At 37.5% G+C, this 13,997-nt stretch overlaps 2 protein-coding genes across 3 annotated transcripts; both read left to right on the forward strand.

Annotated features, from left to right (window-relative positions):
* The first annotated feature begins 4,049 nt into the window (after nucleotides 1-4,049).
* Nucleotides 4,050-5,711, forward strand: LOC116203445 (putative germin-like protein 2-1). Of its 2 annotated transcripts, none has more exons than XM_031535174.1 (2): nucleotides 4,050-4,279; nucleotides 4,927-5,711. In XM_031535174.1, exons 1-2 carry the CDS (start codon nucleotides 4,168-4,170, stop codon nucleotides 5,463-5,465), a joined length of 651 nt encoding a protein of 216 aa, XP_031391034.1. In that variant the 5' UTR covers nucleotides 4,050-4,167; the 3' UTR covers nucleotides 5,466-5,711. The 2 variants fall into 2 exon arrangements, with proteins under 2 accessions (XP_031391034.1, XP_031391035.1); XM_031535175.1 differs by having other exon boundaries at nucleotides 4,051-4,279; nucleotides 4,930-5,711.
* Nucleotides 5,712-9,142: 3,431 nt separating this feature from the next.
* Nucleotides 9,143-13,995, forward strand: LOC116203446 (protein DETOXIFICATION 46, chloroplastic-like). The gene is made up of 14 exons (XM_031535177.1): nucleotides 9,143-9,693; nucleotides 10,534-10,628; nucleotides 10,802-10,910; nucleotides 11,048-11,103; nucleotides 11,336-11,391; nucleotides 11,596-11,734; nucleotides 11,857-11,994; nucleotides 12,079-12,147; nucleotides 12,274-12,384; nucleotides 12,496-12,624; nucleotides 12,926-13,003; nucleotides 13,188-13,259; nucleotides 13,355-13,417; nucleotides 13,521-13,995. Exons 1-14 carry the CDS (start codon nucleotides 9,204-9,206, stop codon nucleotides 13,620-13,622), a joined length of 1,707 nt encoding a protein of 568 aa, XP_031391037.1. The 5' UTR covers nucleotides 9,143-9,203; the 3' UTR covers nucleotides 13,623-13,995.
* The last annotated feature ends 2 nt before the right edge of the window (nucleotides 13,996-13,997 follow it).

The following is a 13,997-nucleotide window of genomic DNA, read 5'->3' on the forward strand; positions in this document are numbered from 1 at the left end:
TGAAACCAAACATGCCCTTAGGATTTCTCTCTTATTTATTTAGAACTCGGCTGAACATAAGAGGCAAGTCAACACTAGGGAGAAGATGAAGAACGTCAAAGAGCAACGGGAGACAAACTTGAAGATCGAAGATGACTCGAGCCCGAGACCGGCCATGTTTCTTCGACTTTTCTTTTATTCTATCTTTGTTTTGTCATGTCTTCATTGATCTCTTGGTTGTTGAATTCCATTACTATGAGTTAATTTCATTTCCTAGGGTTTCAATAGAATCTAGGGTTCATTCTTAATATGTGATATTGCTTCTTGCTATTCAATTGGTTGATCGCGTTTATTTTATTCCATTTTTAAAGCTATTTGATTGATATGCCACCAATTAGATTGTTCTAGCAACTTAGATGAACTTGGAATACGGATTCTAAGTTTATGTTTGGGATAGAATAACCTAAGATTAATTCATGTTGAAAAACGGGATTGATTTGCGAGAGGATTAGAAATAATCAATCGCCTTGGTAAAAAGGGCATAATGTTTATTATATATATTTTGGTTATCATTATATCATCGTAATTTAAAACTCAATATCTATTAAATGTAATGAAAAGATTTCTCTTAGAAGTAACGAATTTAATTATTGATTGTACTCAGCTGACACTACGCTCAAGGTTTTAATATATTCATTTCAATCAAATAGTAATATTGAAAAGTTTCATTATTTGTAAAAGTAATAACTAAGTTCTACTAATTTTATCTAAATATCGATATCAATACATTCAATGTTTTCTAATTCTTTTATATCTTATCATGTTGAATGTAATTCTCTATATTGGGGACAAAAGTATTTCTATATATTGTTTTATCTTCCGATCCTTAATTAGGATTGAAAAAAGTATTTCTATATGTTGATGGAATCGTATATATGGTACCGCCGATTTTATAACCGTCGGATTGATAAATACATAAACGATAAATAAATAAAATGTTGAATCCAACGGCTATAAAGTCAGCGGTACCATACCGCTAGCGGGATGTCAGAAGCTCCCCAGAGCACGAAACTCTTCTTTTGCCTTTTGGTTCTATTCTAACTATCAAGGACACTTTGCTATTTGCATATGGGAATAAAGTGGAAATTTTACCTCTAATGTAAAGCTTCAAATATCGCACTCACGTTCAGACAGGATTCATTTCAACTAATATGTTGAAAACATCCATGATCTCATTGAAAAAGAAAAATTCAAACGATTCCATAGATTAACCAATTTGACATTTTTATGGGTGATTCAAACAGAAATTTGAACGGGTAAGAATATTTATATAGCATACCAATTGATGAGCCGGAAAATTCTTATCTAACAAAGAAATATTGATCATTACCGCTCCCATTTCACGTACCTAAACCTTCCACTCAACGGACACCTTCGCCCACTAATTGAACAAACACCAATCCCACCAAAGCCACCAAATCCATACGCTCGCTCGCTCCTCCTGTTACTGTCCGCACGCCTGCTTGAGACTCGGCACAGTCACGTACCTAATTGCTATGCTCAGCCACGTCCTATCCTGCAGAAGGAACCAATGTCTGTTGTCGCCGCCGCCCACCATTTATCCACTGACCGGTAAATCAATCTATGGAACACTCCTGCAGTGAACCCTGGCCTTGGAAACGGGGCATGGTCCCCTTCACACTATTGACCTAATTTGCATCATTAGACTGGTACCCATGCTTTCGTGTTAATTGAAACTTATGATAAATTTTTCCCCCATAGGCTGTTTTCTTACTCTATGCTCATATCCTTTTGTATACAATGATATCCTTCTCTTGAGAGACAAAAGAGTCGAGTAATTTTGAAATTCAAATAAAAAACTGAAGAGATAAGAATTGATAAATGCATACCGATTGATGGGCCGCAAAATCCATGGCTACGATGGAAATATTGATTGCTATTAGAGAGAAAGCAAATAGCAAAGCCTAGCGGGTGGAAAAATTAAAGGTGTGCGATGACAACGTTCATGCGGTTATATTTTACAATTGAAAAGGCACGTAAAGGGATATGAATGCATGGTTTTGACGAGACATGCTTTAAGGAGTTTCACACTAACATATATGTTAATTTTATAGATGTAGATAAATTTATGTTAAAAGGGCACAATCAGTAGTCAAATGTACCTGAAAAGGCATTTCGATTATAATAGTCAAGTTGTAACAAAAAAAACACAATATGTGTCAAGATACATTGAAAGGAAACAAAAATAGGCATTTTAAAAAATGCCCATGTATATTGAAGGGCAAAATTAGAATTTTAAAAAAAATCAAGAAACACTTGTGTGAGTTTCACACTTTTATAGATGTTATAGATATAGATTACAGATTAATGTTAAACTGGTTCAGAGCTGTGCTAGAAAATTGACAAGGAGCACCATCTTGTATATGTTACAAGCCATTGCTAAAATGAAAGTAAAATGGAATAGTTCCAACTGATCATGATATATTTCCACGATACAGTCGAGAATAGACATGATGAAGACGTAGAAAAATTGGCTGGCTAGCTGTGTCTAATTATACTCATTCAAATGCCGCAACCGTGTCCCGCCCGCAACTTGAGATCTTTGAATGAATCTCAAAACATTGCACTTATTGTCAACAAAATGTAGCAGCCGGCTCATGTAACACCAAAACATCCTCTCCATATTATATATATCAACTGCATATATATGCACACATATGTCCATATTTGCTATTAGGAACACATTTTGGTTACACCAGGGTTTACAAAATGTTTCAGCAATGTAACACTTTGGTACAAAAAGAAAATAAATTGACAATTTAGCACATGAAGTTTCAAAATGTTTCAATCGGATTTATTCCGTCGATTTCAGACTAACATCTTTAGCAAGTAATGACATGGCATAAATATTATAGTACCTATTATTTTTTCATTTTAAAAAGAGTAAAATAAATATATATTATAATTTTTTTAAAAAAAAAGTCTCCTTCACAAATTTCTATCTCCTTTATTGCTTTTTTTTTTTTAAGGGGATCGGGGTGGGGGCGCCCTGCTGACGAGGGTCGCCGGCGAGTTTAGACCCTTGAGGCTACCCCCATCGAGGCTGGGCTGGCCGGCAAGGGTGTCCCACCCCCTTCTCTGATCTTGTTTCATTTTTTCTTCTTGAAAAAAATAAATTTGCTTCTTTCGAAATTGCATAATGAATCTGTGTGAGATCTGTTTGCTTGGGTTTGTGTGTGGATCTGGAGAAACAAGATGGGGAACGCGGCTATTGTATCTACTGCTTGAATGCTTTAGAAGTTCATGCGGGCTTTCAACCAATCGAATTCAACTTAATTTTATTTTATTTTACTTTTTTCTTCAAATTAATAATGAAATCATTATTTTTTTATTTATTTATTCAAATTCTCTCTCGTACTTTTTCTTATCTATTATTACAATTAATTTTTTAATACTAAATTTTCTCAACAATTCAATATTTTTTCTCAATTCAACAAATACAATCATTACTTTTTTATTTTCTTCTTCAAATTCTCTAACATATTTTTTTCAGCTATTTTTATCTTCATCTCTTCAAATCAAATTAAATCAAATTTAACTTCGTCATGCAAAGATAATCTTTTGATTTTTATCCTTTTTTATTATTTATCATTTTATTTTTAGTTTATTATATTATGTTACGTCAGTATTCGCTAACGATGTTAGTCATGATGATAAAATGTATTTGATTGAAACTTTTGGAAACTTCATGTACTAAATTGTTTCAATTTTTCTTTTTATACTAAAGTGTTAATATTTTGGAAATATTTTGTATTCCTAGTGTAATTAACCCCAACTGTTTAGATCTACTGAAGTTTTCTTTTCAGACGACGGTATTGGACTTTGACTCTGTCAATTCTTATTCTTTGCCATGAAGTTGAGGAGACGGCACCATAAAGAGATTATTAATTAATTATTCTTAAGCTGAATATCTTAAAAGATGGATCGTACTCCATATGTCCATTGAGCGTTGTTAGTTTCCCTTATAAATAAGCAGATGCATCACTCCAGCTTTCACATAACACATAAACTACCTCTCAGGCTTCTTCACCAAGATTGTTACAGTTCCGACCTTTCTAGCTAGATCTATATATATTCACTTACTCTCGATAAAGATTATCGGGATCGATGGCAACCCATGTTCTCTTGATTGTGCTCCCAGCTCTTCTATTCTCCGTTATCATGGCTGATCACATTCCATTGCAGGATTTCTGTGTTGCAGATGTCGGTAACAACCGAGGTATAATATACATTAGCTTATTATATAGGATAAATTTTACCATACAATATGATATTTTGAAAATTTTCACCTGGTAGCACATATTATATTAATTTTATCAAATTACACGATATTTTAAAATTTTTCATCGCATAGTACGACGTCAATTTTCCATCAATTCTTAATAGAAAGTTAACATGGTCGACGTGTGGGCCCACCCTTGCATAGCTGGGCTTTTTGTGCGGCCCCAACGGCTTCTTCCCATGATATAAAATGGGCAATTTGACAAAATTAATACTAAGTGTGCTACATTATGAAAAAATTTTAAAATCCGTGCTATATTGTGAAAAGTTTTAGGGCCCACAAAAAGTCCAGCTATGCAAGGTGGGCAAAAAACGTCGACCACATTAGCTCTCCGTGAGGGAATGATTGGAAAATTGACGTTGTGTTATGCCATGAATAAAATTTCAAAACATTGTGCAATTTGGTGAAATTAATATAATATATGCTATATGATGAAAAATTTCAAAATGTTGCTCTGTACAGTGAAATTAACCCAATTATATAACCGGCTAATGATAGGCTATTGCGTCATTATGGGAATTGTCAGATTTTTGCGAAAGGTGTTGATGAAAATTATATTGATAATTAATTGGCTTTTATTGAAGCAGTACTAGTGAACGGGCTTTCCTGCAAGGACTCAAAGACTGTCCAAGCCAATGACTTCTTCTTCAGCGGTCTTCATCTCCCGGGCAACACATCGAACCCTGTTGGGTCGAGGGTCACCCCAGTGACCGTGACCCAACTTCCGGGTCTCAACACCCTTGGCATCTCTATGGCCCGTATCGACTACACACCGTGGGGCATCAACCCACCCCACACTCACCCACGAGCCAGTGAGATCTTGACCGTCCTGGAGGGAACCCTAGAGGTCGGCTTCATCACCTCCAACCCCGACAACCGCCTCATCACCAAGGTTTTGAGCAAGGGCGACGTGTTCGTGTTCCCAGTCGGCTTGGTCCACTTCCAGAGGAACGTGGGGAAGGTGAACGCAGTTGCTATTGCCGCCCTGAGCAGCCAGAACCCGGGGGTCATCACGATCGCCAATGCTGTGTTCGGGTCGAAGCCCGCCGTCTCTGCTGACATCCTTGCCAAAGCTTTCCAGGTGGATTCCGGTGTCATCAATAAGTTACAGTCAAAGTTCTAGAAGGATGACAAGAGTATGGGGCCAAGGAGTTCGGCGCTATGGAGTATAATAATTTATACGAACCATGGCTCAGTTTGTCTTTATGTGCTTATTTTTGCGTATCTGTAATTGATTTGTTTGGTGTGGGGAGTGTTATATTTGTTGACCATTTGGCATTCATTTATTCTATCCGATGTTTGTTGTCTGAAATCATCATTGTTATTCTTGGATGAATTTTTATAATCTCATTCCTTTCTATGTTTTGGAGTTTGCATAAATGACTTTCCTTTCTTATCTTAATTTTCCTAAGATTTATGAAAATTTGATAGATCAGATTGCTAAGGGTTGTTATTTTTTTGGTTATAAATGAGGATCTTAGAGTAAATACAATGAAATAAAAATCCTAGTAGTTAGGGGGCGCGGGTACTTTCACAACGAGTAGAATCTGAAATCATCTAGTACTTTCGCAAGTTTATATGGCGAGGGTTGCCTTACATTTTTAAGAGAAGCCTTTTAAATAATAATAAATCTTACAGCCATTATATCACCACTTTTGGTGAATGCCCTCCCTGGAATTTTCCGATAACCCATCGTCTATTACTTTACCCAAAGTAAAGTATATCATCTTATACTAAAGCTAATGCAAGGATGGAACGGAATGAGGAGGCAAAGAGACAATTTTTTATATCAAAATCTCCATCATTTGTGTAACCAAAATGTTCAACTTTTAAAAGGGGTTAATCTGGCTCGAACTGAATTAATAATGGCCTGTAATTAGTACATAGGAAAAAACTTCATCTTTTAATTTTTTTTTTCTTTTTGGGGTCCTAGAAAATTAAATAAAATTTAAAACAAAATGGGGGAGATTCTAGTTTGCGGCCGTGTCTATTGGCTGGAAAAATCCTGAAAATTGCAATCGTATGGAACACCAAAATTTTTAAAGCCAATTAGGATCAGCCCATGAGATGCTACGTACTTGCATGTCCGCCATTGATTGTGCGGTTGGTGGGTATGAGGAAAGTAAGGTGCCGACCAAATTTCGAACTTATTTTCCTGTCCTCCAAAGTGTATTGTGAATCACAGAAGAAACTACAGTAAAGGAACCAACAAATATTCATGGAGTGATAAGCAACTTCAAATTTTGTAAAGAGGATAACACAAGTTCGAATTCCAAAAAGCATACTTATTGTGAGAGGAAATAACCATAAATGCTCGATCTCTCGAAATTGCGGAAATAATGTCACTCATAATTTTTCATTATACTAGATCAATGACCTCAAAAATAAATGAAAAAATATAAGAAAATAAAAAGATGCATTTTCTTAACAGGCGACACAAAAAGGGCCGATGACGAAAACATGGTCATGAATAATTTGTAATTCGTAAAGTAGGTCCACGTTGGGTCATGTTGCTTCTCCCAGATCATTTGATAACTTCATCATATTACTTATCAAAATGAGTAAGGATCAATCTACATCTAGGACATAATCTACTGCATAACCGATACAATTTTCGGAACCGTGAAGGACTCTATTTATTTCGTATCGAGAATTACTTTAAGAAATTAATTGAAACGAAAAGCCCATTTTGTAATGATAATCAAGGAAGAGAGTCCAATCCCTTACTAGGACAAATGAATTCAGAGAGAAAAACAATTACATGTTGTGTCAGTTCATATTTGCTTTGCTTGCGACTAGTTAGCATATACCCTCCGTTTGGATTGAGGAAAACGGAAAACAGAGTTAAAGAAAAAGGAGGGAATAGAAAGTTGAAGGAGTTTTTAAAAATTCTATACAATGTTCCCTCCACTCCCTTATCATTTATTTCCTTCTCATTCAAACAAGCTGGTAGGGCTGTTATGGCAAAAAAATTAGGATAAATTGCACTAGCGATCTAAAAAGTTTTATAAATATTTCAATATGATACAAAAAGTTTTTTTTGCTACTTGATGGTACAAAATATTTCAAAGTTTCAGTATAGTACAAACCGTCATATCGCCATTGATACCGTTAAGCCGACGCTGATTGTGCAAAATCAATTTTTGTGGGACGTTACATGATGGTGCAAAATATTTTGAAGTTGTAACTTAATAGTACAAAATATTTTACGTAAGTTACATGATAGTGCAAAATTTACAGTCTTATAAAGGATGGCTTGACGGCGTCAATGGTGAGATGACGGCTTGTACTATACTAAAACAACTTTGAAACATTTGATACCATCGAGTAGCAAAAAAAACTTTTTATACCATATATTTATAAAACTTTTTGGACCATCAGTACAATTCACCTAAAAAACTAATAATGTAGAATTGTTTCGGGCCGAGTTCCGGAATGTGGTAAGGTCCGGTTTAAGCCTTATTGGAATTGCCGCTGGCACGACCGCTATGGGAAGCGTGGGCCCCACAAGTGTTACAGTTAGATCCGGCGGCGATAAAGAAGTTAGTTGGAGGGTTAGGAAGCCGATGTCTCTCCTTCAGCCCAGAAGCCACCAAGCCGAGCTTGCCTAAGGGTGTTAATGGCTTGAAACTTTTCTTTAATGAAATAAAATAATTAATGGCTTAAAACTATTCCAACTTCTGTCCATGTAAGGCATCATTGACCTATCGGGATGTGACACATGTCACTTTACCACCAACTCGACAAAAAATAGATGTGCCAGTGCCACCAATAAATAGGTGATCATCGACCTATCATACTAGAACAGTCGGTTTAATTTGTGAGTTATATTTCTAAAATTTTAACCCTACTCATTATATAATAAAAATTAATAATACAATCATTATTTTTTTTATTCAATTTTTTTAATTATTCAATTTATTTTTTAATGATAAATTATCTAACTATTCATTACTTTTTTCACAATTCAACAACACAAAATATTACTCATTCTCAACTATTCATTACCTTTTCACACTTTTTCTCATAATTCAATAACACAATTATTACAAATCTATTAAAATCAAAACTCAACTCTACTTAACTCTAAAATCAATCACACCAAAAATAAAATTCAAATGAGAGTTCCTTCTCTAATGGAGAGAATTCCTCAATCTATCAGATAAAAAATTTGACTATTTTTAAGGTCTTCTTTAAGTTAGCTTCTTCTGCTTCATTAGGCTTAGATGAGTGGAGTCATCATTGTTAATTGAGAGTTTTCATTTATGTGCTTGAGCGAGTGTCTCGTGTATATTCTTTGATATCAATGAAATTCTCCATTTATTCGAAAAATAAATAGGAGACCATATCTCATTTTCTGTGAATGCACCACATTTTCATTCATTTTACCATCTAAATTCATTTTAATAGTTAATGCTAAAAATTCTGTTTTTTAAGTTTTTCATTCTAACTAATCATACAATTTCCGACCATGATCAACCCGAAGTAAAACATTAAATTCAAGATTCAACCACATAAGGCTCGACAAGACTCTCGTTTCTCAAGCTCTAATTTGTAATTCATATGATTTAACTATTATCGGCATTTTGACTGAAGCAAGAAGAGCGTCCATTCGTTTTTTATTTACATCAAGGAACGGATCAAATGCTTTCTTCCCTTTTAGCTACTATTAACATCACAATTTGACCTTTCCTTTAATTCCAAGGACAAGCCGAGCCGAGCCACGTCATAGTTGCTTCAGCTCTCAGTCTGTCTTTTTTTTTTGTTAAACCACATAATAAAACTGAAACCGCTATTTTTCCATCTCACATTTTCTTCCCCACAGTGTATTCCCCTGTTTCCTCCATTGCCGCCATAAACAATGCAGCTCAGAGCTCTAACCCACCCTTCTTCCTCTCACACTGCATCATCAATTCCCCTTCCTGCAAGCCCGAAACGCCTCCACTCTCTCCCTCAGCAGCTACTCCTCACATCCCGCAATCCATCCCGCTCTTCCCCGCTCCGTCTTGCGTCATTACCACAAATAACCCCCAAGAACCGCCACTGGAGCTTCCTCCCTCCTCCCTCCTGCATCGCCTCGGACCAGCAAGACCTCATCGACGACCGCCCTGCTGAAATCCCCATCAAGAATGCGGAGAATGGGGCGCCAATATCAGCGCCGACAGAGCAGGGAGCGGCGGCATTGAGCAAGAAGAGAGAGGACCTGGCAAATAGGAGCTTATGGGATCAGATCAAGGAGATTGTCATGTTCTCGGGGCCCGCGACGGGGCTGTGGATCTGCGCGCCGCTGATGAGCCTCATCTCGACCGCCGTGATCGGCCAGGGGAGCTCAACGGAACTCGCTGCTCTAGGTCAGTGACTGCTACTACTGCCAGCAGCGGTAGTTCCTCCATAGGAGAATCTGAATAAACATTTTCAGTTGGGTAGATAGTTAGGTGTGAATGAAATGTCCTTAATTTGGACGGTCTCTGTTCCCTCCTACTCTATTTTCAGTTAGGAGAATTTACCTAAAATGACTCATGATTTATCCGTTTTGTCAAATTTATCATATATTTTTTTATCAAATTTATCCCATGGTTTACTTTTTGCATCAAATCTATCCCGACATTATCTTTTTCGTTGACATTTAGTGGCCGTGCTGACGTGACACTCACGTGGCAAGTGTGGCCTAATATCTCTCTACGTGTCACGTCAGCATAGCCGTTAAATGTTGACAGAAAAAATAACGTCGGGATAGATTTGATGCAAAAAGTAAACTATGGAATAGATTTGACCAAAAAAACATATGATAAATTTGACAAAACGAGTAAACCGTATGCCATTTTAGGTAAAAACCCCTTTCAGTTATTTATACTTATTTTTCAAGGCCCGCGCATTTCTAACTTTTGAAAGATCCGAAAAATAAATATTGAGTTCCTCGACTTTTGATAATTTACATTCAAATCCTTTAGTTAGGCATCGTCTCGAAGTAACCCCGTCATTTGGGCATGGTATAGGAATATTATTTCCCAGGCATAGTACTTTCTGGAGACTACTGATATAAGAAAGAGTTCTGAGGGTGAAAATGCAAAAGAATAAAAAGATCCCCCGGAGTGAAATTATATAAGACAATGTCTGGAATTCATGAAATTTGTTACCAGCATTCGCTTGCTACATAAGGTTCCGCAATTCAATGGTTTAAATGTTGACAGGTCCCGGGACGGTCTTTTGTGACAACATGAATCTTTTGTTTATGTTCCTCTCCATTGCTACTTCAAATATGGTTGCCACTTCGCTCGCTAAAGGAGTAAGCTCTTCAAGGCTCTCGTTTTCAATCTCATGTTCAAGTTTTCATAAGCTGCAAAATAGATTCTGAGAAATTTGGACCAAAAAAAAAAATATATGCTTGATATTCGGATCATGTGTCAAAGGGATTGGTTGGTGAATGCAGCTCGGTTAAAATCTCTTATATTGTTGCAGGACAAGAATGATGTGCAGCACCAAATATCAATCCTGCTGTTTATCGGATTGACCTGCGGCACCTTGATGCTCTTGTTCACGCAGTTCCTTGGTTTCCAGGCACTCACCGGTACTGCATCAATATCGATCTTTTGCTGTTTCGACCAATAAAATGATTCACTTGAAAGGTCCCGTGTATTTTTTTTTTCCCCCTGTTCTAAACAATCAGCTTACTCGATTGCATGTTTTCTGACTTACTGTTTTCAGCTTTTGCCGGGGCCAAGAACGCACACATTATACCTGCAGCCACTAAATATGTTCAGGTTCGTTCTGTTTCCCATTATACAAATGCCGGTTTTCTTATCTTTTACAACTAATACTTGTTATTTTTGTAATTGGAACTCGACCTTTTGCTGCACTGACTTGCTGGTTAAAACAGCATATCAGTATTTGACATTTAACTGACTTCCAATCTAACACCCAATATTAGACATGTCCGCCACTATAATTCCACTCGAGCATACCCAATCATTCGGGACTTTCTTTTCTTGACAGATTCGTGGTCTAGCATGGCCAGCAATTCTCTATGGATTGGTTGCTCAGAGTTCAAGGTGCCAATACGAGCCTCTTAATCTGCCTGCTCAGCCTGATCTGTATTATGTTCCTTTTTGAATAGATTATCTGTTTACAATTTGGGAATACAACCTCCGCAACTCTGGCACTGTAAACCACATAAAAGATAGTCTGTCATTTTACTGAGCATATCCCATGAATTTTACACTCACAACCTTATGCTCGTATTCTGTATTTTACAGCCTTGGCATGAAGGACTCCATGGGCCCCTTGAAGTCCCTTTTAGTTGCTAGTACAGTGAACGGTCTCGGCCACTTAGTCCTATGCAGCATGTTAGGCTACGGCATAGTTGGAGCGGCATGGGCAACACTGGCTTCCCAGGTATCCATACGTGAGCTCATAGCTTAGGGTCATGACCATACTTTCTCGAGATGGCAGCTTATCTATTGATTTTTCATCAGTTTACACGTTCGTCTTGCTCTAGTAATTCGCACATTGCGCAGATTGTTGCAGCATACATGATGATTCAAGCCCTGAACAAGAAAGGGTTCAACAGCTTTGCCGTCTCTGTCCCATCAGCTAGCGAATTTCTTCAGATATTCGGAATTGCTGCTCCTGTGTTCGTGACAATGTTTTCAAAGGTCAGCTCTGCCTCATGTTTTTCTCTCTCTACAGGATAATTGCGAAGCATGGCAACGTCAGCAACACATTTTTTGATGTTTCAGGTTGCTTTCTACTCTCTCATTACATATTTCGCTACAGCTATGGGAACCAATACAGTTGCTGCTCACCAGGTTAGTCTTCATTCTTGTTGAAGAGTTTATTTGCATATGTTAAGCCAAAATCAGTATGATTTCGGCCGTAGACTCCTAGCCATCTCATATATTATTGATATTGACTGACTTGTTCTGCATATTCAGGTCATGATTCAAATGTACGGAATGTGTGTGGTGTGGGGTGAGCCTCTTTCTCAAACAGCTCAGTCATTCATGCCCGAGTTGATGTACGGAAAAAATCGGAGCTTAGAGAAGGTACTCTTTTATTTAGCAGTATGATCGAGTTTTCCTTTAGGCATTTCTTTTCCTTTTCTCTCCCTGGGATTTTCATCCTCTGAGCTCTAAAGATATGTTGAAAACGAACAGGCCCGGATGCTCCTGAAATCTCTCATGATTATTGGAGCTATTCTTGGATTGGTCATATCTGCTATAGGAGCTTCCGTCCCTGGTCTCTTCCCAAATATTTTCACATCGGATCCAAACGTCATACAAGAGGTTGGTTTCAACTTCCAGACTGCAACAACAGTTTTTCTAATTTGACCAATTTGATCATCAAGCCTGCATTTCGCACCATAGAGCATGCTTACGACCTTTGAGAGAGAAAAATCTGATAATATCTCCATCCGTATTAGTGATTGCAGATTCCGTAATCTTGTTATCCAGTCTTTATTCACTGTTTAAGTTAGAATTAGGAGTCTGTAATGTTTTCCAAGACTCGTTCGTCTTTCTTTGCATATACTTGATGCCATAAGTATATATGCCTCTTCTAAAAAGCATTAACAAACTTATCTTGCAGATGCACAAGGTCTTGCTTTTCTTCTTCATCGCCCTATCTGCAACTCCATGTACTCATAGCCTCGAGGGAACATTGCTGGTAAGTCCCATTCAGTTCGTAAATCAATGACCAATGCATGTCTCCTCATAATAATCCACTCTGAATCTGCCCTTCAGCCCGAGACAATGTATAGTTCGTTCACTTTGACACTCCATGAGAACGTCTTATGTGATTACGCTGAAGCATCATCATCCACTAATTCTGCTACTCTTTCTTCGTGCAGGCAGGACGGGACTTCAAGTTTGTTAGCTTAGCAATGAGTGGATGCTTCTGCCTCGGTGCCCTTCTCCTTTACGTAAGTGAACATCTCAGGAATTTCCATTAAGTATCATGATATCTTTTATGATTTCGTAACGACATTTGCAACGTTTCTCTCATCTTCATTATCAGCTCGTAAGCAGCAGAGGATTTGGATTGCCAGGCTGCTGGTGTGCACTCGTTGGGTTCCAATGGGTAAATTTTCACATACTTAATGCTCTCACAAAGTCTCAAATGTTCAGTTGTCCTTTCAATTTAGCCTTGAATTCTCTAATGCTCGAATGATTCTTCCTTTCAGGCTCGATTCTTCCTTGCACTCAAGCGCCTCCTCGCTCCAACCGGCATGCTGTACTGCGAAAGCCCGAGCCAGCATCAAGTTGGGAAGTTGAAAGCTGCTTGATTGGGAGTATGCAATCGAAAAATTCAAAGGAAACTTCTGAGAGATGGCGTTTTCAAATGCATATCTAAAGCTTCCGCCAGTGGCATCTCCTCCCTGCGTTTACATTTATGGGCTTCTCATTCTTTGATGCCTCAATTGGGCAAAGGGCACATTTGCTAAGTTACAAAAAATTTAGATGCAATTTTTTACCCCAAAAAAAAAATGTAATTTCATAGATTTAGCTGGTCTATATGTTATTGTGTCAACAGAATCACTATTCGCTAGGGATTTTTGGAGAAAATAGGTTATCTGCAATTCTTGATTGTAATAAAGAATCGCTTATTTAAACATGAAGGCCGTGCCTCTGGATAAATAAAGCAATTGTAACTCCAAATC

This window comes from Punica granatum, chromosome 4 (genome assembly GCF_007655135.1).
Source record: "Punica granatum isolate Tunisia-2019 chromosome 4, ASM765513v2, whole genome shotgun sequence".
NCBI lineage: Eukaryota > Viridiplantae > Streptophyta > Magnoliopsida > Myrtales > Lythraceae > Punica > Punica granatum.

What these genes read in the sequence shown, in the direction of transcription:
- LOC116203445 (XM_031535174.1), top strand. Translation starts at nt 4,168, where the DNA reads ATGGCAACCCATGTTCTCTTGATTGTGCTCCCAGCTCTTCTATTCTCC. An exon ending in AGATGTCGGTAACAACCGAG is followed by an intron (nt 4,280 to 4,926) that starts GTATAATATACA and finishes CTTTTATTGAAG; the next exon opens with CAGTACTAGTGAACGGGCTT.
- LOC116203446 (XM_031535177.1), top strand. Translation starts at nt 9,204, where the DNA reads ATGCAGCTCAGAGCTCTAACCCACCCTTCTTCCTCTCACACTGCATCA. An exon ending in TGGTTTCCAGGCACTCACCG is followed by an intron (nt 10,911 to 11,047) that starts GTACTGCATCAA and finishes TACTGTTTTCAG; the next exon opens with CTTTTGCCGGGGCCAAGAAC. An exon ending in TCGTGACAATGTTTTCAAAG is followed by an intron (nt 11,995 to 12,078) that starts GTCAGCTCTGCC and finishes TTGATGTTTCAG; the next exon opens with GTTGCTTTCTACTCTCTCAT.